Source organism: Mobula hypostoma, chromosome 1 (assembly GCF_963921235.1).
Source record: "Mobula hypostoma chromosome 1, sMobHyp1.1, whole genome shotgun sequence".
Classification (NCBI taxonomy): domain Eukaryota; kingdom Metazoa; phylum Chordata; class Chondrichthyes; order Myliobatiformes; family Myliobatidae; genus Mobula; species Mobula hypostoma.
In genome coordinates this window covers 127,387,573-127,412,453 of record NC_086097.1, presented here as the reverse complement: position 1 = coordinate 127,412,453, position 24,881 = coordinate 127,387,573, and the positions used below count along the sequence as shown (strand labels likewise).

Below are 24,881 nucleotides of genomic sequence, written 5' to 3'. Positions count from 1 at the left end.
TCTGGCTGGACTTAGTCCTTAAACTGCTGGAGAACAGTGCAGAAAGAACAGGTGCTGTTTTCTCCCAGTAGGGATTAGTTTTTAGTTCCAAATGCTCCTGCCACGTTTTGTCACCCTGCAACCTTATCCTTCAATCTCTTTGAAATATGGAGGACAGAATATATATAATTGTCTCTCTCCAGCAGACCTCATCATGATCATCATGACTCCAGTACTTCTACTATTTTTTAATGTTTCTTAGTTGTACGTATGGTTTTTTTTGTGTTCTATCGCTGAGCAGCAGTAAACCATCTGATTGGCCTATCAGAGTTTCTCTTTAGGAACTAGTTGACTTGATCAGCATTTCTGATCTGGCTATTGTACACGATTGCACTTAATAATAAAAAAATCCCTTACGGCTCCCTCATACTCTGGGTTGAGATTGGCTGGAATCAACTACACACTCCCAGCTTCCACAAACCAGAATGCCAAAACCCAAGCAGTCAGATAGTTTCCCCAACAGCCTTTTTCCTTGTAAAAGGGGTCAATATCAGCAGCTTCCATTCTGCAATGTAGTAAGGAATCTTCATACATATTCAGCAATCTGACCTATTGGTCCAGTGTGCAAATTCAAACATTGGTATGATGTGCCATACCCAAAAACGTGTCACAGGATCTCCCACCACGTCAGTATCCACCACTTTGCCGTTCTGTAATGCAGGGAGATACAATTGCATTTGCTCCTGATTAGTCACTGGATATTTAAAAAACACAAAAGCAACAGAACTACTAGATTTGCTCCCCAAATTCCCTCTGAAATGTGAGCATCTCATGTCTGGAATAAAGTTGCCTAAATTTCTACCCCATCAACTCAAATTTCACATAGCTACTATGAAATGGGTCATCCCTAAAACCGATTGCATGGGGAAAATAAGTGATAAAGTAACAGATTAAGACAACACGTTAATAACAAGAAACAAATTAAGTGACAAAACAAACACAAAAAACAAAGTAACAGATTAGAACACAAAACACAAAGCCCAGGCTGTGCTCTTCTTCTTTAAAACTTACTATGGAACTGCAAGAACTCAAAATAGACAGTTAATTTCTCAGAGAAATAGCGTACTTACCAGAGGACAACTTGGAAGGAAAAAGCAATTGGCTGGAGCCCAACACATTCACAGAGTCTTTTAAAGGCAAAGTCTTCATACACACACACAAGCAAATTAACACGTGTGACCACACTTCACATTCCTCTGTATTCAAATCATTCACACTATATACAAGGAAGAAGGAAGCAGGTCAAATGACCCCCTCTCTACAACAATGAGGTGCTAACACCCCTGCTTTCCACTGCTGGCAAACATTAGCCATAGCCCTTTGTAAGGAATCCTAAATAGAAGGCGAGGAATCTGGCAGAGGACAAAAGGAGCCCTTATCCGCAGAGGGCTTGAAAAATAACCCCTCCCCCTCCACAGTCTCCCTCTCTTGCTTTCCCGGACAGTTCTTCCTCCGCATTGCATAGAAGGTGGGGTGGAAACCCCTGTTACCTGCTCCTCTGGGACCCCAGCATTAAACAATGCTAAAAACATTTCTTTATTGGATATGTGGGATCCCCACTCCCCGTCTGCTTATCCAACTTCTGTACCTGGTGACACGCACCCTCTTCTACATACTCTAAACCTTGCAATAATTGAATCACTGTACTTATCGGATGACCAGCAGCTGGTGCTATTAAATATAGAACTACTCATTCTATTTGAAAAGCCGCCACCATAACCACATGTCCTCTCATTCCAGAAGTTAGTTCAATATCCTCTGGCAGGCTATCACTATCGCGATATAATTCTGTGATATTGGCGTAGAACTTTTCTCTGCTCCTCTGCTTGGGGTTTTAAATTCCATTCAGTAAGAGTGGGATACCTGCAGTAAGTTTAACAGCAGCCGTTACTCGAACCCATACAGATGCATGATGCTCAGAGGAAGCAGGCAGTGTTCTCAGAGTGTTAATGATTGCATGTTCGGATGATAGGCTCCCTAAGGCACCTACCTCTTTATTAGATAGGCTCACTCTGGTAACCCCCCCCCATCCCATAATCTCAACAACCACGCGGTCAAAGACTCCCCAGCCTTCTGTCTGCACCTATCCCCTAAACTCGCTAATTCCTTAGTGGAGAATTCCCTGACCTCTGTTGTCTTGAAGATGCCCATTACACTATCTCTCACACATTGCTGGTCCTCCTCCCCTTTCTAAGAAGAAGGAGGCATGGTGGGAGAGGGAACACGTGATCGCTGGCCTGGCTCATACTGTTTCAGACACGCAATGGAGAGGATTAAACTGAGGGGTCCATGCTACTCTCTCTCCCTCATTTTCATCATCCAGCCAGACATCCCCATTCCCCGGCCCCGCAGTAGAATCATCATGGATTGAGGTTTAACAGGGCCGTGCTCCCAGCCAGCTTGCCGCGCAGCGTCTAAATGCTGTAGCTTCATTAACTGAAAAGCTATCCGTTTTCTTATCCTCCAACCTTGCAGCCATACCCTGAGCTATCAATAGTGATTTTCTCTAGGAAAAAGCAAAGATTTATGTATGGAAACGACATTGTGTCCCATTTCGACTTCGGCAAAATCTAACTGGTCTGACCAATCTACTGGTATTCCGACACCCGTCAGTGGGTTAATGAGACTTCCAAAGCCTTCCCTCGGACTCTGCATCTCTCATACTGAGGGGCTACTCTTTTAAATAACCTTTTAAAGAGATGCATTTCTGCTCAAAATGCTATACCCTGCTTGCTCGATGTTGAATCAGGTTCGCGGGTCTAGCAAGTGAGTCAGAAAGTATTGGCTGTGAATAAGAATATAAATCACTTATTTACGAACAATAAAAATTTGACAAAGCATTCATGTTCCCCAAGTTACAGAACCTACAAAGCTGAATATTCGACAAACATACATTCAATGAACATACTTAGCTAGAAGTTTGTGCAGAGCATACCTTCCCAATGGCATGTACACCACTTGCCTTAAACAAAGAAAGAGAGCAGGAACCTCCCACACGTGCTCTCTATATACCCAAGATATTTGAAACTGGACACTAGGCAGCTAACCAACAGGAAAAGCAGCTGCAGCTTCTAAAGTAACCAATCACAACATAGATGACTTTTGACAATCAGAGTGATCCATGCCCCCACAGGACAGTCTTTCACTGTAAGATCTCTTCTGTCCAGCTCTATCTCAGCACTACATTGGAGTGTTGGCTTAGGTTTCAGGCAGCCAGTAGAACCGCTGCCTCACAGCCCCAGTGACCCAGGTCCGAGCCAGGCCTCTGGTACTATCTGTGTTGAGTTTGCATGTTCTCCATGTGACTGTGTGGCTTTCCAGACTCCTCTGCAAACTGGAAGTGTAATTAGCCTCCATTTGTCACATTTTGTTTGTCCTTGCACTTTATTTGTCTGTCTGCACTACATTTTCCCCTATGTATTGGTACATGTGACAATAATATGCCAATATCAATGCTGTAAATTGCTCCAAGTGTGTCCGTGAGTGGTAGAACCTGAGGCAGGTGGAGTTTATGGGAATCTTGGGAGAATAAAATGGGATTAGTGTAGGTATAATAAAAATGGGCACTTGATGGGGCAGTTTGTCTGTTTCATGTCATCTGTTCTGAGGTACAGTGAAAAGTTTGCCTACCACACATGCAGACCATTTCATCACATCAGTACATTGTGTCACGGTGAGCGCTTGCAGGACTAGACCCAAGTATGGAATAACGACAGACTCCCTCTGTCATGGTGGTCACTGGCACTGACCCAAAACAGGTGTGGTGGACAGCAGCCTCCGTCGCAGTAAGCACCAACAACGACTCGACCCAGGTGTGGAGGAATGGCAGAATCCCCACGGAGAGATGGAGACAAGAATTTAGACAGAGCATTGGCTGCATGGCCAAGCAACACCACAAGACATCATTCTCCACAAACACACAGTAGGCTGAGAGTCCTCTGTAAATAACCATTGAATGCAGGAATTACGTGATGGTCGCAGTTAACTTGAGAAGATGAAACTGAAAGCACATGGGTCTAACAATCAGTAAATACAGGTGTTCAAGAAGCCCTGAATCCCAACACACTATGACAAGATGCAGAGGCCCACAGGGCTTATGACACATTGAGGTAATACAAGGGAAAGCCAATAACAGAACGCAGAATAAAGTGTTACAGAGAAAGTGCAGTGCAGGCAAACAATAAGGTGCAAGGCTTTGATAAGGTAGATGGTGAGGTCAAGACTCCATCATATCTCACAAGAGGTCCTTTCAATAATCTTATAACAGATGCTGTCCTTGAGCCTGGTGGTAGAATGCTTTGGGGCTTTTGTATCTTCTACCCAATGGGGGGGAGTGGGTAGAGAAGAGAGAATATCTGGGGTCGGAGGGTCTTTGACAATAGGAGGAGGGTAGAGAAGAGAGAATGTCTAGGATCGAATGGGCTTTTAATCAAGCTGGCTGCTTTACTGAGGAGTAAGAAGTATAGATGGAATCCATGGAGGCTAGTTTTCATGGCGTGTTAAACTGTGTATACAACTCATGGCAGTTTCTTGTGGTCTTGGACAGAGCAGTTGCCATACCAGGACATAGTTCATTTGGATAGGATGCTTTGTGTGGTGCATCGATCAAGATTGTGAAGGATAAATGAGGGCATGCCAAATTGCATTCCCCTTCTCAGGAAGTAGAGGTGCTGGTGTTTTATGGTCCCACTCAGGACCATCAGGGCATTGTCTCTGACACCATCACCAACCTCATCAACTCTGGAGATCTCTTATCCACTACCACTATAGTTCCCTTACACCACACTGCTTGTTTCTACCTCCTACCCAAGATCTACAAACCCAACTGCCTGGGTAGGCCGATTGTTTCTACCTGCTGCTGCCTCATGGAACTTGACTCCATTTTATGCCCCTTGGTTCAGTCCCTTCCCACGTACATCTGTGACTCTTCACATGCTCTCAATCTCCCCAACAACTTTTAATTCCCCGGCCCAGATCACCTCATTTTCACCAAAGATGTCCAGTCCCTATATACTGTACTTCTATCTTCCATTAAGGCATTTAAATTCTCTGCTTCTTTATTGACAACAGACCCAACCAGTTCCCCTCTGTTATTACCCTCCTCGATCTGGCAGAACTGGTCTTCACCCTCAGCAATTTCTTTTTTGGCCACACCCATTTCTTCCGGACTCAAGAGGTAGCCATGGGCACCCACATGGGCCCCAGCTATGCCTGCCTTTTCATTGTCTACATAGAATGATTCGGGTTCCAAGCTTTCCCTCGTAATGCTCCCTAATTCTTTTTGTGTTTCATTGACTAGTTCATTGGTGCTGCTTTATGCACCTATGCTATGCTAGTCAATTTCATCAACTTTGCTCCAACTTCAACTCTGGCCTTAGATTCAATCGGTCCATTTCTGACACCCCTCTCCCCTTTCTTGATCTCTCTGTCTCCATCACTGGAGATATACCGTCTGCTCATATGTTTTATAAGCTTACTGATTCCCATAGCTGTCTTGACTATACCTCCTCCCACCTCGTCTCCTGTAAAAATGCTATTCCCTTTTCTCAGTTCCTTCTTCATTTCTGCATTTTTTCTCAGAATGAAGCTTTCCTTTCCAGAACATCAGAGACGTCCTTCTTCTTCAAAGAAAGGGGTTTCCATTCCTCCACTGATGATACTGTCCTCATCCACATCTCCTCCATTTCCCAGACATCCACACTCACCCCATCTTCCCACAATTATAACAGGGATAGAGTTCCTGTTGTCCTCATCTACCACCCCATGAGTCTTCACATCCAACACATTATTCTCTGTAACTTCTGTGATCTCCAAAAAGACCCTACCACCAGTCAAATCTTTACCTCCTCACCATTCTCTGCTTTCTGTACTCCCACTGTGATTCCCCTGTCCATTCATCCCTCCCCACTAATCTCCCTCCTGATACTTACCCTGCAAGCAGCAGAAGTGCTACACCTGCCCATTGACCTCCACCCTCACCTTCATTCATGGCCCCAAACAATCCACCCTTGTGAGGCAACAATTCCCCTGTAGGGGTTGTCTATTCTATCTGGTGTTCCTGATGTGCTTCCTCTATGTCGATGAGACCCGACATAGATTGGGGGACCACTTTGTCGAGCACCTCGGCTCCATCCGCAAGAAGTGGAGTTTCCTGGTGGCCAATCAATTCAGTTCCTATCCCCGCTCCCATTTTGACATAGTCCATGGCTTCCCCTTCTGCCATGATGAGGCCACACTCAGGCTGAAGGAGCAATACCTCATATTCCACCTAGGCGGCTTCCAACCTGATGACATGAACATCGATTCCTTCAACTTCCAGTAATGTTTCCCTCTTCATTTCCCCACTCTGGTCTCCTCATCTGCCTATCACCTCCCCTCAGTGCCCCTCCTCCTTCCCTTTCTCCGAAGATCCGCTTTTCTCTTCTGTCAGATGCCTTCTTCTCCAGACCTTTGTCTTTTCCACTTATCACCTTCCAGCTTCTTACGTCAGCCCCTCCCCCACCCAGCTGTCTTCACCCATCACCTTCCTGCGTGTCCTCCTTTCTCTCCTCCACCTTCTTATTCTGGCACCCTCCCTCTTGCTTTCCAGTCCTGGTGAAGAGTCTCAGTCTGAAACCTCAACTGTTTATTAATTTCCATGGATGCTGCCTGACCTGCTCAGTTCCTCCAGCATTTTGTGTGTGTTGTTCTATAATTTAGTGCCTATTTCTGTCCTAAAGTGGGAGATACACCTTCTAACTCAAGAAGCAACATGTAAATCTATTTGAACACTTTGCAGCCCAGGATGCTTAACATAGAAACATAGAAACATAGAAAATAGGTGCAGGACTAGGCCATTCGGCCCTTTGAGCCTGCACCACCATTTATTATGATCGTGGCTGATCATCCAACTCAGAACCCCGCCCCAGCCTTCCCTCCATACCCCCTGACCCCCGTAGCCACAAGGGCCATATCTAACTCCCTCTTAAATATAGCCAATGAACTGGCCTCAACTGTTTCCTATGGCAGAGAATTCCACAGATTCACCACTCTCTGTGTGAAGAAGTTTTTCCTAATCTCGGTCCTAAAAGGCTTCCCCTCTATCCTCAAACTGTGGCCCCTCGTCCTGGACTTCCCCAACATCGGGAACAATCTTCCTGCATCTAGCCTGTCCAATCCCTTTAGGATCTTATACGTTTCAATCAGATCCCCCCTCAATCTTCTAAATTCCAACGAGTACAAGCCCAGTTCATCCAGTCTTTCTTCATATGAAAGTCCTGCCATCCCAGGATCAATCTGGTGAACCTTCTTTGTACTCCCTCTATGGCAAGGATGTCTTTCCTCAGATTAGGGGACCAAAACTGCACACAATACTCCAGGTGTGGTCTCACCAAGGCCTTGTACAACTGCAGTAGTACCTCCCTGCTCCTGTACTCGAATCCTCTCGCTATAAATGCCAGCATACCATTCGCCTTTTTCACCGCCTGCTGTACCTGCATGCCCACTTTCAATGACTGGTGTATAAGGACACCCAGGTCTCGTTGCACCTCCCCTTTTCCTAATTGGCCACCATTCAGATAATAATCTGTTTTCCTATTTTTGCCACCAAAGTGGATAACTTCACATTTATCCACATTAAATTGCATCTGCCATGAATTTGCCCACTCACCCAACCTATCCAAGTCACCCTGCATCCTCTTAGCATCCTCCTCACAGCTAACACTGCCACCCAGCTTTGTGTCATCCGCAAACTTGGAGATGCTGCATTTAATTCCCTCATCCAAGTCATTAATATATACTGTAAACAACTGGGGTCCCAGCACTGAGCCTTGCGGTACCCCACTAGTCACTGCCTGCCATTCTGAAAAGGTCCCGTTTATTCCCACTCTTTGCTTCCCGTCTGCTAACCAATTCTCCACCCACACCAATACCTTACCCCCAATACCGTGTGCTTTTAGTTTGCACACTAATCTCCTGTGTGGGACCTTGTCAAAAGCCTTTTGAAAATCCAAATATACCACATCCACTGGTTCTCCCCTATCCACTCTACTAGTTACATCCTCAAAAAATTCTATGAGATTCGTCAGACATGATTTTCCTTTCACAATTCCATGCTGACTTTGTCCAATCATCTCACCGCTTTCCAAATGTGCTGTTATCACATCCTTGATAACTGACTCCAGCAGTTTCCCCACCACCGACGTTAAGCTAACCGGTCTATAATTCCCCGGTTTCTCTCTCCCTCCTTTTTTAAAAAGTGGAGTTACATTAGCCACCCTCCAATCCTCAGGAACTAGTCCAGAATCTAACGAGTTTTGAAAAATTATCACTAATGCATCCGCTATTTCTTGGGCTACTTCCTTAAGCACTCTAGGATGCAGACCATCTGGCCCTGGGGATTTATCTGCCTTCAATCCCTTCAATTTACCTAACACCACTTCCCTACTAACATGTATTTCACTCAGTTCCTCCATCTCACTGGACCCTCTGTCCCCTACTATTTCTGGAAGATTATTTATGTCCTCCTTAGTGAAGACAGAACCAAAGTAATTATTCAATTGGTCTGCCATGTCCTTGCTCCCCATAATCAATTCACCTGTTTCTGTCTGCAGGGGACCTACATTTGTCTTTACCAGTCTTTTCCTTTTTTCATATCTATAAAAGCTTTTACAGTCCGTTTTTATGTTCCCTGCCAGTTTTCTCTCATAATCTTTTTTCCCCTTCCTAATTAAGCCCTTTGTCCTCCTCTGCTGAACTCTGAATTTCTCCCAGTCCTCAGGTGAGCCACTTTCTCTGGCTAATTTGTATGCTTCTTCTTTGGAATTGATACTATCCCTAATTTGTCTTGTCAGCCACGGGTGCACTACCTTCCTTGATTAACCAATGGAACACTACAGATCACCTCTTGCACTGGCATAGACTTGTCTTTGATTTACATCTCTCTGTTGCACTAAGGTCTCATTACTCGTTCCTCACTATCTTGTAAAATTTAAGTATTATTTATATTTCGTGGCCTCTTTATTAGGTATACCTTCTCCTTAATGCAAATATTTTTCCAGGCAATGAGTGTGGCAGCAACCGAATGCATACAAGCATGCAGACATGGTCAAGAGGCTCAGCTGTTGTTCAGATCAACCATCAGAATGGGGGAAGAAATGTGACCTTGACTGTGGAATGATAGTTGGTGCCAGACAGGGTGGTTTGAGTATCTGAGAAACTACTGATTTCCCAGGGTTTTCACGCACACACCTCTAGAGTTTACAGAGAATGGTGCCAAATACACACAGAAAAATCGAGTGAGCAGCAATTCTGCCGCTGAGAGTGCCTTGTTGATGAGAGAGGTGAGAGGAGAATGGCCAGACTGGATCAAGCTGACCGGAAGCCGACGCTAACTCAAATAACCACGGATTACAACAGTGGCGTGCGGAAGAACGTCGCCGAACGCACAACACGTCGACCCTTGGAGTGGATGGGCTCCCGCAGCAGAAGACCATGAACATACACTCGGTGGCCACATTATTAGGTACCTAATGAAATGGCAACTGAATATATATTCTCTGTGTTGTCTATACCTACGTGCGGGCGATGCAGCTGCAAGCATTTCTTAACACCTGTACCTCACCGTACTCGTGCATTTTTAACATAAAGATTATGCTTCATAAAGTAAATATACAAAAACACAGTGCAAAATTGTTTATATTCTTGTGTTTATCCGGCCAATGCATTATGCATAGTCAATTTATGACAATAATCTCGATTTGACATTGTCTTCGTTCGCAGGAACCTCACTCGCGGTGCCTAACCGGGAGCAATGCCAGCAGAAGACGGTGATAGACCGAAAACCAGCGCTCCTCCCTCTGGGCCGGAGAAGCATTTGATCGACAAGTGAGGCGTTGCAATGCGTGTGGGGTTGACCATCTGAACTGACGCGAAGCTGTGGTAAAACAGGCAGGTAGTTCCCTTAACCGTCTCTGCAATTCGTTCACTTTGCGGCTGCCGGTCTGGATTCCACGTAGACTTATTTTTTTATATGTATATTTTTTAATTTTTGCAGACAGCGGCCGGACTGCCTTCGCGGCCATTTGTTTATTTCATTCTTACTTGCAAGTGCGGTCGAAGAGAATGGCTACATCCAGATTCTTGTCCGCCTTTCCCCTGCTGCTGTCTCTTTTCATGGGCTATTTGCGGGGCTCTCTGCAAGAATCCGAAGCGGTGGACCCCCACAGCAAGCACCTCTACGATGCGGACCTGTTCAGCCACGCAGTGCAAACCACCCCTCACTTCATCATGTTCTTTGCGCCCTGGTAAAGTTAGCTTGGCATCTTTAATCTTCTGTTGATTATATCATGTGTTTATTTTGGCAGTGCGGGGGTGGATTACAAACTTTAATGTGGTATCGAACTCGGGTGATATTTGCACATGATACTTTGTAAAAGTGCCTAGCTGAGGAAGATAATATTCAAAGTTCACAACCGGTTCCTGCTCGAAGTAAAATCTCAGGCTGAGTATATAATAGTGCATTACTAAGGGAATTATGAAAGGATATATATGTATTTGCACGATAGATTGCTATGCCCATTGTACTGAATTTCATCCTCCACCCATGTGGCCTGCGTGAGCTGTATACGTGGCACCCGAAGAAAAGCAATGGAAGATCAAGTTACGTAACGTGCTTTTGCAAAAGCTGGCCTTTTTGTTTTTAGGGCGAGTGATTTCAGTAGTTATGTGTAAACACCGTCTGTGTCAAAGCTGCTGTCAGTGAGTGGTTACGGGTGCAACCATTTAATCTCACTCTGGCAAGGAGTACCGTGATACATAATCAGATCTTCCTCACTCTGCACTTCCTGTTAAATAGACAAACGGTAAAGTTCCTTACTATGAGCCAGGCCGTGCATCACTTCAAACCCCTTTTCTTTCGTTTGAAGTCTAACATTACGACGTTAGAAGAAACCAAATCAATAGGTGATGACTTTTGAAATCTGAACTATAGCGGCATTTTATGCTGCAAAATGTAAAAATTATTTTGGTTCATAGTTTGCTAACTTTTGCAACGTTTTAATACTGGTAGAATATTTTTTAGAGATACTTTTACACCACTACGTCAGTGAAAGTTTTTTAAAAGTACGTTCCTTGTAGCTACTCCATTGCATCTTGGAAAAAGGCAACTTTTCTTATAAACTATTCCTAATTTTCACTGAAGTTCACCGAAAATTGACCTATTTCATTTGGCTACAGATTAGCTGTCCACCTACCTCAGCTTTCAATTGTGGGTCTCTGGAAGGACCTACATGTTAATTTGAGCTCAGCAGGCGGTCTGGTGTGAGTGCCCAGCAACTTCAAATTTCTTGGTACAAAGTGCCAAGATGTAAGTGTCTTCTAGTTGGTTGACTAGAATGAATGCAGAGGTCTTTGAGTGTTGGATGACTTTTATTGTGCGGGCAAAGAAATTCTTTGTAGTACTGTTGTAATAGAAATTGTCTTGGGATGGTGTGTACAGTGTGTAAAAAGCATGTATTCAGCCAAACATGGTGAATTCTTTTAATGGATTTTTGTTGTCATGGAGATGCTTTACAGAATTGGGCCCTTCAGCCCATCATGTGTGTTGTCACTCTGGTTCTATCCTAACCCATTTTGTTCCTTCCATGTTCCCATTAACTGCCGCACTCCACTTCCCCCAGAATCTACCACTCATCTACATACAGGCAGAACTTAGAGTGGCCAGTTAACCTTTCAACACACATATTTGTGGGCGTAGGAGGAAGCTGGAGCATTCTGGGGAAATGTTTGTGATTATAAGGAGGACATGCTAATTCCTTGCAGACAGCACAAGAGACCGGTGTTAAACCCTGATCACTGGAGTTGTATCTGCCATTGGTGGGGCCAGTGGCTGGCCACTCAGCAACAACTGACGATGAGGAAGTGGGGTGAAGTAATATTTTGAAAGTGGTCAGTAGAAGAGAATTAATGAAATGAATGACTTGGCAACAGGTCCTTGATTTATTTTCAAGCTGTTGAGATGGTGTGGTTCTTTGCTTCCTCATTATTAAAGCGTCCTTCAGAGTTGAGGCACAAGAGGCTGCAGATGCTGGAATCTGGAGGAACTCAGTGGGTTGAGCAACATCTGTGGGCAGTGGGGGGGGGAGGAATAGTTGGCGTTTCATGGTAAAACTGTGGTGCTGATGCAGTGGTCCTCGTGCAGGGTTTTGACCTGAAATCTTGACAGTTCTTTTATCTCCCCAACCCCCAGATTCCACTCAACAAGCTGAGTTCCTGCAGATTGGTGTCTGTTCCTTTTAGAGTTGAAGATGCCTTGCTCCCAGTCCTGTTCTGTCAGCAGTAAAGACCCTTGAGAATGATCCAGAGAACCCGTCACAAGGTGTTTGAGTGGGTGGGAAAGTGAGGTGACAGGCATTGCCCTTTCCTCCAATTTCACTGGCATCCACATGCTCCTGAGGCAGGGATACAAGGTCCCCAGTGCTTTCCTGGCTCGTTCTGCGTTTGGAGTGGTCGCGAGGTCAGGAAGTAGCCAAGCTGGCCTGGATGTTGCATATTCCAAGCTGCTTTTGAAAGCAATCATTGAAGCATCTTCTGTGACCACCTGCTAATCTCTTGCTTGACCTCAGTCCATGGCAGAATTGGGTCAGTGTTCGGCCTCTTGGTTGGAGCCAGGACTTTGTAAGCAAATGTAGAACGGAGGTGTGTTGCTACGGCAACTAAATTTGAGGCTGCTGAAGATCATTGTGAAGTCTGTTACTCAGTGTGTCCTTGCAAATCTAATCCATTGCTGCACGAGAGTGGAAAAGGTCTGCCTCTGAAAAATGAATGCATGATTAGCGCAAACTTCAGACTTCAAAACGTAGGTGTGAACACCACTCACTGTAGAGTTACATTCAGATGTATTGTTTCTTTGTACAGGTGTGGACATTGTCAGAGGCTTCAGTCTACATGGAATGAACTAGGGGACAAGTACAACAGCATGGATTCGCCTCCACTTAACATTGCTAAAGTTGACTGCACGAAAGACACCAAAATCTGTTCTGATCATGGAGTCCGGGGATATCCCACGTAAGTGTTGGGTTTGGGAGAGGGGTTGCTTTGAAAATAGTTTTGGTAAGTATCTTGCAGAACAGGGAGTGGTGGACCATGTACCACTTGGTTTGCATTCTCTAAAGCAATATGCTGTTGTCGTTATCTGAGGTTTGTTCAGTTCCCACCTTGCCTTTGATAGGGGCTAATCAATTGAAGATTCTGTTTAAGAATCTCCAGCCTTAGTTTTGTTACAGTGACAGTTTGTTTAACACAAATGTTTACTGCATGGAATGAGTCTGTTTGGCCCATTGAATCCATACTATCTTTATGCTCGAACAATCCATAGTGTCCCTCTCCCAACTGCCCTGCAGAGCCTGTCCTATCAGGTGCTTAACAGATCCCTTTTGAAAGCGACAGTTGAATCTCTCCTGGTTATGCTTTCCAGATTTTAACTGCTGTTTTTTTTAATTCCCCCTGTTACTTAAGTCTGTTTATTTTAGATTTGGCCTAGTCCGAAATTATTTCCTACTTGTAGGACTAAACAATGGAATGGACACAACATTCTGCTTGAATCCATTTTGTAAATAGTATTTTTCTGCAATGGCTGTAGAAGGTTGCTCCCTCTGATGGTGAGATGCTCCTTTTGGGCCCCTTTTCTCAGAAAAGATGTGCTGGTATTGGTGAAGGTCCAGAGGAGGTTCATGAGAATAATTCCAAGAAGGAAAGGGTTAATGTCCGAGGAGTGTTTGGTGACGCTGGACTTGTACTCGCTGGAGTTTAGAAGAATGAAGGGGGGGAATCCCATTGAAACCTATCAAGTATTGAAAGGCCTAGGTAGAGTGAATGTTGGGAGGATGTTTCCTATAGTGGGGGAGTCTAGGACCATAGGACACACTTCAGACTAGAGGGATTTTCATTTGGAAAAGAGATGAGGAATTTCTTTAACTAGAGGGTAGTGAATTTGTGGAATTCATTGCCACAAATGGTTGTGGAGGCCAAGTCATTGGGTATATTTAAAGTGGAGGTTGATAGGTTATTGATTAGTCAGGTTACTGGGAGAAGGCAGGAAAATGGGGTTGAGAGGTATAATAAATCAACCATGATAGAATGGCATAGCAGACATGATGGGCCAAATGGCCTAATTCTGCTAGTGTTTCTTATGCTCTTTACAGCAGTAGATCAGCTTCAATCAGCTTCACTGTTGCATTGTTGGCTCTAATCAACCATCGTAAGTTTAATCAACACACATCAAAGTTGCTGGTCAGGACGAAGGGTCTCGGCCCGAAACGTTGACTGCACCTCTTCCTAGAGATGCTGCCTGGCCTGCTGTGTTCACCAGCAACTTTGATGTGTGTTGCTTGAATTTCCAGCATCTGCAGATTTCCTCGTGTTTGCGATTGTAAGTTTAATTGTTGGTCCAAATGTTATCTGTTCACATGTCAACTCTGTTCCTCCACCCCCTGCTGTCCTAAACAATGACTGTTGAACGATCACGTGGACGTTGTCATCTATCATGGGTATTTCATTTACCCATTTCAGCTTTGTCCAACATTTGTTAATCGCTCGGTATTTTTGATGCCACTATTAGGCGCATCAGAGGGCTTCTGTGCAGTTTCACTTTTCCTGCAGTGTCTGCTCTCTTTTATTCTCCAGACTGAAGTTATTCAAACCCAACCAGGAAGCAGTGAAATATCAGGGGCCTCGCGACCTCCAGGCACTGGAAACCTGGATGCTTCAGACCATGAGTGCTGAACCTGTTGTAAGTCACTCTGAAATCACGTTTGTATTAAAAATGAGAAATAGTGACGACCCACGAGAGGTACAATAACAGAGTGATTCGTTTATTGGACCAGTAATTCAGAGTTCTGGGTTAAATGATCCAGACCAAGTTCAAGTCAAGTATGGCGGAGACACTCAGTTAATTGGTTAATTGAAATGGATCTGTAAAGGTGACTGGAAGAATTCACTCATTTGGGAAGGGAATCTGATTATTAGTTTCCTCTACGTTAAAGCAATCATACACAGATTGAGTGACCTGGGCTTCCAGTTACTTGTCACTTTAATTCTCCATCCAGTCACACTCTGATTTATCTGTGTGTCACTTCCAGAGAGGCCCAACGTACGCTTGTAGAACAGTAGCCCTCTTCATTCATTTGCTTTGCTGCCATCCGTAATAACTTCTGTCCTTTTGTGTTCATTCATTGTTACATATGAGCTGATTATTTTCAAGACTATTCTTCTAAACATTAAAACCTAGCCTGTTTGAGGAAAAATAATAATTTAGAAATTGTGTATATGTAACAAATGAGAAGGGTTTGCATTGCTTTATTAAACCATTAAATTTGCTTTCATTGAATAATTTTGTGACCTCACTAGTTAACAAATGGTGTCCTGGTTTTGTTAAAGCTTCTTTAGCTTCTTGTTTCCCTGTGTTCCCTTTCCCACATGTGTATGCATTAAGACATGGCACCATTTTAACCCCTCAGTGAAATCTGTAGAATGAGTCTCTTATTCATTAGAAAAACATCAGTGTGGTTCTTAATGGATAAAATTCAAGGTGTGGCTTTGGGTTTCCCTGGTTGCATTTTCTTCCTGATTATTTCTTGCTTTTTTTGGTCTTCGTAGTATAAACCTGTCTTCCATTGCTTGTGTTAATTACGTGATTTACTTGTATACGTTTGGATTTGGATATTGCAGGTAAGATCAGCATTTATTGCAGTTCTTTAGGTGAAGGTGCTATTGGGAAAGAAGTTTCAGGATTTAATGGTAATCCTGGAACAGTACAGGAACAGACCTTTTGGTCCACAACACTTGCACCAAACCTGAAGCCAAATTAAGTTAAATCTCCTCCCTGCACATGATCCATGTTGCCCTATACGCAGGTGTTCATGGGTCTATCTGGTGGTTGCCTGTTATATCCAACAGTGATGGGAAACTTGTGCAGCAGATGCACCTGAGACTTTTCCACTCTCTTGGCCTCAGAAGTCTGGGTTCAGTGGTACGAGTAGTTGTCACAACTGGGGTCATCCTTGGTTGTATTGGATGACTGTGACGTCTTCTATGCCACGTTGTGCCCTTCGCTCTCCACAGAGAGTTGCAGAGCTGCATTCCTGGTCGTTAGATCTCACTTTTGATCTCATCTGCCTGATTCAAAGGTTCATTTTATTATCAAAGTATGTATGCAGAATACAACTCTGAGATTTGTCTTCCCCAGATAGCCATAAGATGCCCCCCCCCCAACACAAAAACTAACAGATCACCCCCCTGGAGAAACAACAAGAACATCACATCCTAACCGCCGCCGCCCCCACCACCACCACTGACTTCGCATTCCAGGACAGGCTTGTCCCTATCTTACCAGGATAAGAGGCCTGCTGGCTTCTCTCACCTGGCTTAGCCTATCTGTCGAAGCGGTGTAGTGGGGTGTGGCCACTGTCGCATGCCAACGGGCTACTTGGAGCCACAGGTGAAAGTTTGGATGTCTGGTGGGGTCCAAAGGTGAGTGAGCAGCCCCTGAATAGACATGACAGTCCCCTCTACCAGAAGTGCTGCCTCTCCCTGGAGACCTCATACACCCTTGGGTCTGTCTGAAAGCCTGCTAAGTGTCACTGTTGCATCTGCTTCTACCATACCCCGGCTGCCCGTTGCTGGTACCTGCCACTCTGTGTAAAATGCTTTATTTCAGCATCATTATCAAGTACAATTGTTTCTTATAAATTACTTCAGTGAAACCTTTTATTTGTCTCTGGGACTTGTAATATGAAGTACTGGGGATTCTGGTTCATTGGTCTATAATCGGGAAAGCCACTTACTTGGGATAGCTCTTGAAGAACAAGTACTAATTGAGAAAATAACTGGGATTCCCTTCATTTATTTGGGACGCTATGCTGCTTAATTGGGACAGGTGACTGTTGTCAAGCAGTGTCTTAACTAGCGTCAATCGCGTGAACTTGTGTGGCAGTTAGACACTACAGTGTGTTTAGAGTGAACAGTTTTAAATAGCATCAGTTGCATGTGTTTTGTGTTCAAAAAGCAGTGACTTTTGTCTCTGTTAATTGGTGAGAAGTAAGCAGTAAGACAGTTTAGAATTGTTTTGCTCACTGCTGTTTCGAGTGTTCAGGCTTGGAGATGCCAGAAACAGCTGGGAGAGAAAATGAATAAATTTCACTACTTCAGCAGGGTAGGAACTATGAAGAATTTGAAGGTATTGACAATCATCGTGAATATTACAATAAAAATGGAGATGTGGAGGATGCAATTGTTGAAAGCATTGTATGGAAGCAGTGCATTTCTGGCACTAGATGTCTGCGCTGATTTTGTTGATTTATAGTCAATCAAAAGAACACAGCAGCACGTTACTTGTCCATTTTATCTGGTGATGCCATATGAAACCTGTGCAGGAGAGTTTTTAAAGTGAAAAAGCCATTGCACTGGGACAGTTCTACTCTCCTGACCTCAGAATTCCAGGTCCAGTGGTATGAGCAGTCGTCACAATCTGGGGTCTTCCTTGGTTGCATTGGACAACCATGACTCCTTGGTGTCTCGTCATGCCCTTCGCTCTCCACAAAGCGTGGCAGAGCCTTCCTGGCCGTAGGATCTCTCTGTTGATCTCATCTGCCCAGTCCGCCGAAGCTAACTTCAAATGCTAGGACTGCCATGTCCCCGTCTCACCAGGGTCTGAGGCCCTCCAGCTACCCTCGCCTGGTTTAGCCGCCTGTTAAAGCAGTGCACCAGAGTGTGGCTGCTATCGCATGCAAACAGCTACTTCGAGAGCTGAGTGTCCAGTAGGGACCAAAGGTGAGTGAGCTACCCCGGAATGGACACAACAAGTCCCTTCACTACAGCTGCTACCTGGACACCCATACACAGCAGATGAATTCCTCTGTCAATAACTATTCGGGACTAATGCACTGTTTTATAGTACTGCAGTGGCATTTGTAGTGTTCTAATTTGTTCACTATTTCATTTACGTAACCTGTTACTCAGTTAAGTGGTAGTTCGTCTTTTCTATACCTTTTCAACTATTTCCATGAAGCTTCGGCTAATTGGAGCAGCTGCTTAATTGGGCCAAAATGTACTGGTCCGGATGTGTCCCGATTGACCAGAATCCACTGCATTTTTATCTGGCTTTTAGTCCTGTCAGATACAGACAAGGCAGAATCTTTCTTCCAGGTTCGAAATGTCAGATGCTGGAGGATATGTGTTAAAAGTGAGAGGGAGAAAGTTTTTACAGAAACTTTCTGTAAAATATGTTTACAGAATACGGTTAAGTGCCTGGAACGTGCTGCTGGGTGTTGATACGACCTGGCAACAATTCAGGACGGGTGACAGATTTTAGAAGCCACGAAGATGGAAACAATTTTTTTAATGGTGCTGTGTAACGAAGAATAACTTGTTAATAATGGTGGTATTCCTATGCGACTGAAGTCTTGTTCTTGGGCATGCAAGTTTGAGTGCTACTGTTGTGAGTAGTATTGATGGCTCATTTGATGTTATCACTGACATTTGGATTGTTCGAAGTTGGTGGAACTGAATTTCAGATGCAGAGTGCAAAACGGAACTGGTCCTTGTTGCACAGTTAATCCATGGAGTGGAAGAGACTGAACGGTGACCTGACAGTGGTGGACAAAATTCTGAGGAGATGGATGGGATAGATGGTCAGAATCTTTCTCCTCATGGTAGCATGTTTAAACCAAAATGGCCTAGGTATAAGATGAGAGGTTAGAAGGTTTATAGAGGATCTGTAGAAGAATTGGTTTCACGCGAAGAGTTGGTGGAATCTGGAATGTGCTGCCTGAGAAGATGGTGAAGGTGCTGGCACTCAACATTGATGAAGTATCTAGTCTAGCACTTGCACCACCAATGCACAGAAGGCTGCATACCAAGTGTAAGTAGGACAATTGTGGATGAATACCATGATCGGCATGGAGGGGTGGGCCTAAAAGGCCTACTTGTGTGTTGTCAAACTCTTATGACATCTAAACTGAGTCCAGCTGAGGTGGGAACTTCCCTGCTCAAACTAGCATCCAGCATCCAGACATTCACATGCCTGGGCCACGTCTTGAGTACTGCATTTAATTTTGATTGCCCCGTTATAAGAAGGATGTGGAGGCTTTGGAGAGAAGGTGCAGCAGAGGATTACCAGGAAGCTGCCTGGATTACAGGGTATGCATTGGTAGGAGAGGTGGGACAAGCTTGTGTTGGAGCAGCAGAGACAAATAGACTTCCTTATAGAAAAGTTCAAAGCATATTTACTATCAAAGTACATATACATCACCATATAAAACCCTGAGATTCATTTTCCTGTGGGCAATCACAGTAAATACAAGAAACACAATACAGTCAATGGAAGACCACAACCAGTGTGCAAAACAAAACAATAAACTGTGCAAGTACAAAAAGAGGGAAAAAAAATAATAATAATAATAAATAAGCAATAAATATCAAGAACTTCAGACAGAGTCCTCGAAAGTGAGTCCGCTTCAGTGCGAACAGTTCAGTATTTTGTGAGTGAAGTTGTCCCCTCTGATTCAAGAGCCTGATGGTTGAGGGGTAATAACTGTTTCTGAACCTGGTGCTGTTGGTCCTGAGGTTCTTGTACCTTCTTAAAGTTCAGACAGAAGTTTGTAAAATTCTGAGAGGCATAGATAGGCAGAGAAGTATCTTTTCCCCAAGTTTGAAATGTCTAATACAAGAGGGCATACTTTTAAGGTGAGGGGGCTAACTTCAAAGGAGATGTGAGGGGTACATTTTTTACACAGAGTGGTGGGTGACTGGGGTGCATTGCCAGGGTGGTGGTGGAGACTGATAGGATGGAGATATTTGCATAGGCCACTGAATATGCAGAGAATGGACGGATATGGGCCAGGTGCAGGGAGAGGGGACTCAGTATCATGAGCTTAATCAGTTCAGCACAACTCTGTAGGCCAAAGAGCCTGTTCCTATGTTGTATTGATCTTTGTAAGACAGCCAACTTGATTAATTAATTGGAGTTGTGTGCCAGTTCTTGTGAGAGTGAGTCCTGAAAGAGAGCAAAAGAAGGCACTTGGAAAATAATAGCCAATTAGGGGTTCCTTGTACTTTGAGGAAAATCACCAGGTTGTTGCCCTGGGATGGAGCATTTGAGTTAAGGGAAGGGACTAGTTAGACTGTGTTTGTCTTCCTTGGAGTGGGGGATGCTGCAGGGAACTTGAAGAAGTATATAACATTGAGCATAAATAAATTTGTTTTCTATAGAAGAGCTGTCTAAAACTAGAAGGCAGAAGTTTTTAAGGAAGGAGTAAGACATTTAGAAGGGGATCTGAGGAATATTGTCTTTGACCCAAATGATGGTTTGTGTCTGTACCTGAGGGAGTGCTGGAGGTATTTAGAAAGTATCGCAACATTTAGAAATTTTCTAAGGTGCATTTGAATTGCCAAGAAATGGTGAGCTGTGAACTTAGTTCTGGTAAATGGAATTCACATCGAAGGTAGTTGATCATCGGCATGGATGTGGTGTATTTCTGAGACTAATGTTGATGCATACATTTATTTTATTGAACTTGACATTGGACAGTCGCTCGTGGATGGATAAGGAATTCTAGACGCATGAGTTGGGATGTTGGCCTATGGCTGTGTAGATCATTGGTGAGACTGCGCCTGATGTGTTTGTCGTTGTAGTCACTTTGTTATAGGAAGGCTGCAATAAAACCAGAAACGGGTGCAGAAAAGTTCACAAGCATGTTACATGGACGAGTGGGCTTGAGTTATAAGAAGAGATTGGATAGGTTGTGACAGTTTCCTTTAGCAAAGGAGGTTGAGGGATGACTGTCGAAGCTTAGAATCATGAGGGGAATAAATAGGTGGGTGGTCACGTCCTTTTTCCCTGGGTAGGGGAAAACTAGAGAGGATATTAGCAAGATTTTGGGGGGTAGAGATTTAAAGGGGAGCTGAGGGGCAAGTTTATCACAGAGAGGGTCATCAGTATATAGAACAAGTTGCCAGAGGAAGTGGTAGAGGTGGGTGAAATTATGTTTCCAAGACTTTTGGGCAGGTCCATGGGTAGGAAAGGTTTGAGAGGGATATGGGCCAAATGTGGAGAAGTAGAACTAGCTGAGGAAGGCACCTTGGTTGGCATGGATGAGTTGGGCCAAGGGAGTAAGTGTTTCCATAGAATAAAGCATCCCAACTTTAATAGTTCATTGATAGAGAAGATTTAGGCAGGGGTTCCCAATATTAATGGTATTGGTCCATGGTATAAAAAAGGTTGGAATCCCTGAGTTAGAGGGATTTGGGCCAAACACATGCAGATGGGACCAGCTCACCTTGATCGACGTGGACTAGTGGAGTTGAAGGGCCTGTTTCCATGCTGTTTAACTCTGACTCCATGATTAAAAGTTGCATTACTTGAACCTCTAGGATCAGTTCCTTATTTTCAGAGGTTTGTGACTTTATATTTAAAACAGTAGATTGGGAGGGTGCAGGCTTATCACTGACTGGTACACATGCCGTAATTTAGGCCACTGTAAAATGAATGACAGCAAAACTGGTGAGGTGTACAGGGTGGCAGGGGCTTTCATTTGTAATGACTCATGGGTCCGTGTCTAACTTTAGGCTACTGTGGTGTTTAAAATAGATCTGAGAAACTGCAGTGTGTACAGAACGTGTGAACATCTGGTGTTTGCAAGCTGTTGCTTGGTTGATGAGGTGAAATGGTCCCCTGTGTGAGTTAGTACTTGGTAGAAATTTTCTGACACCAAGGGAATCAATCTTGCTGCTCAGTTAGTAGTCTAACCACCGTGTGCCTTCTCTCTTCACTGCTAAAGTAGTCTTTGCTGTCAAACTCACATCCCTTGTTTTGTCTTACCCAGTGAATTTCATCGTCTTAACCACCCTGTTAACTATCTAAGCAGGATAAAGTTTTTACTTGTCAGGGTCATGAAGGTTTTTGATTTATTAACTCGAGTTTGGTTTAAATGAGCAAGTGGGTGACACTGTAGTATAGCGGTTAGCGTAATGCTTTACGGTGCCAGATAGGGGTTCAGTTGCCGCTGCTGCCTTGAAGAAGTTTGCGCATTCTTCCCGTGACTGCGTGGGCTTCCTTCGGGTGCTCTGGCTTCCTTCCACATTCCAAAGGCATATAGTTGGGGCTCGTAAGTTATTGGCATAGAAATGTGGCGACACTTCTGGGCTGCCCAGCACAATCCTCTCTGATTTGATGCAAATGACGCATTTCACTGTATGCTTGAGTGTACGTGTGACAAAGCTCGTCTTTTGTCTTTAAACAGTTCTGTGATAAAGTGATCTGTGCAGAACAGCTGCTTCTCTTTGGATGGGATTTTTAAATGGGTGTTTATCAGGGCAGTCTGTAGAGGTAGACTTTGAGTGTAATAAGGGGCATTGGCTGACGAAGCAATGTATTTGGAAATTGATCACTTTAGGAAATAGAGGGCTGGACTGAAGGACTAAAGGTGCCGCAGAGTGCCATATAGATGGGGAAGGACAGGACGCCAATCAAGAGACTTGAAAGTGAAGCTAGACAATTTTAAAGTCAAGCCAGCGGCTGGCAAGAAGCCACAAAGTGTCAGACCATCAAGGTGCAGTGCGTGAACGGGGCAAAGCAAGCTTTGTAGAACTGAGCTTCAGAAGCAGAGTTGGTGTAAGGTGACCACTGTGACACAGCCATTTGGAGTAATGGAAATCTATCCTTGCACAGTATTTACAGATCACTATCCAAAAATTTGAGATGCAAAGTAAAATTTGTTTTCAGGTGTGTGGAGAAAAATGTAAATACATACAAAGGTTCTCTCGGCTGAAATTTCACATATTATATTTAATACGTCTGACCGAAGATCCATTTCAACCTCAGCGGTGTTGGAAGGTTGAACAGGGCGTGGGTGGAGTGCGTTGGAAATGCCGAGTGTAAGGGCAGGGTGATGGCTTCAGCAGCAGATGAGTTGGGGTGGGAGGCGCAAGGTTGGTGGGGGTGGGCTGTGGCAAGGGCAATGCTGTGCAGCACGAACAGGGTCGAGTGGGGTAGGGTATTGTCAGAATGCACATATAACTTGGGTCCTTATCGGAGGATGTTGGCTTGGGCACCAAGTAGACAAGAAATAAGAAGGGCCCAAGGTGGATTTTTTTGTAGGTTGGAGGGCCTCGTGGGATTAGGTAGAAGATCCCCAACTCACTTGGTCACGTACTGTGATCTCATCCCTCCATTTCCCACGCTATGCAGCATTTGGTGCCAAACATACACAAATAAATTAACTCAGCAAACAAAACAAAACGCTTCTACCAGCGATGACCTAGCTTCCAATTCAGAGCTTGATGGTGAGTCAGTTACTTCTTTGTTTTAAGGCATGGTCAATAATAGCAAAGACCCATCAAATGCAAATATTAGCGATAGTGATCAGAGCTATACATCTACAATAGAGCTATGCCAATTCTTAGTGTGTTTGTAAAAAAAAAGTGGGGGGAGGGGTACGAGAAAATGGATACATTGGACCCTAGACCAGGGCTTAGTGATAGAGGCAACAATTCTGAATCAGAAGATTTATTTAGACAGCAGCATAATCTTGGCTCTGTAAGTGTTAAGGAACTGTGTTTGCAACATACTTTTTAAAAATATCAATGCTGAATATAACAGTTTTGGGTATCATAATGACATCCACTGCAGGAACAAGTATGCTGGTGATTGGATGCTTCCAGTCATAAAAGCAACCTTCCAACATGACCCTCCAGCTCATAAAACTGAACTGTTTTGAATCTCATGGGCTCTAGGTTAGGAGTGGATGGTAGGCGCAGGGCAAGGAGGGCAGTGATGGCCTGTTTTGTTCATCCACGTGTTGAACTGGAGGGGAGAGGAGGAGGAGGAGAAGGGTTGGTGCTGCAGGAGCAGGGGGTGCCTCGGCATCTTGTCTGGTGTTCTGATAGTCATAGTCATACTTTATTGATCCCAGGGGGATATTGGTTTTTGTTACAGTTGCACCATAAATAATAAATAGTCATAGAACCATATATAGTTAAATACTAATATGTAAATTATGCCAGTAAATTATGAAATAAGTCCAGGACCAGCCTATTGGCTCAGGGTGTCTGACCCTCCAAGGGAGGAGTTGTAAAGTTTGATGGCCACAGGCAGGAATGACTTCCTATGACGCTCAGTGCTGCATCTCGGTGGAATGAGTCTCTGGCTGAATGTACTCCTGTGCCCAACCAGTACATTATGTAGTGGATGGGAGACATTGACCAAGATGGCATGCAACATCCTCAGCATTGTCCGGCAGACGTTAAAGGACCTCAGTCTCCTCAGGAAGTAGAGACGACTCTGACCCTTCTTGTAGACAGCCTCAGTGTTACCAGTCCAGTTTATTGTCAATTCGTATCCCCAGGTATTTGTAATCCTCCGCCATGTCCACACTGACCCCCTGGATGGAAATAGGGGTCACCGGAACCTTAGCTCTCCTCAGGTCTACCACCAGCTCCTTAGTCTTTTTCACATTAAGCTGCAGATAATTCTGTTCACACCATGTGACAAAGTTTCCTACAGTAGCCCTGTACTCAGCCTCACCTCCCTTGCTGATGCATCCAACTATGGCAGAGTCATCAGAAAACTTCTGAAGATGACAAGACTCTGTGCAGTAGTTGAAGTCCGAGGTGTAAATGGTGAAGAGAAAGGGAGACAGGGAGATGGGGGTGTGAACAGGAGGGCAATTGTCAAACCTATTGAAGAATTGGTTTAACTCATTAGCCCATTCGCGGCTGCATCCTGAGGTTCTACAGCTAGGTTGATTGAAGCCATTGATGTTCCTCATGCCTCTCCTCACATCCTGTGTGCTACTCTGCCCAAGCTCGTT

General features: G+C 44.3%; 1 protein-coding gene across 3 annotated transcripts in view; it reads left to right on the top strand.

Moving 5' to 3' along the window:
* Positions 1-9,817: 9,817 nt before the first annotated feature.
* txndc5 (thioredoxin domain containing 5) overlaps positions 9,818-24,881 on the top strand; it is a 31,605-nt gene continuing 16,541 nt past the window's right edge. The window contains exons 1-4 of one of the 3 annotated variants that reach the window (XM_063055623.1): positions 9,818-9,970; positions 10,077-10,322; positions 12,934-13,083; positions 14,701-14,806. In XM_063055623.1, coding sequence (XP_062911693.1) covers positions 10,141-10,322; positions 12,934-13,083; positions 14,701-14,806 — 438 coding nt within the window. In that variant the 5' untranslated portion in view covers positions 9,818-9,970; positions 10,077-10,140. Of the gene's footprint in view, positions 9,971-10,004; positions 10,323-12,933; positions 13,084-14,700; positions 14,807-24,881 lie in introns of those variants that run through there. The other 2 variants (XM_063055614.1, XM_063055633.1) reach the window with 2 other exon arrangements.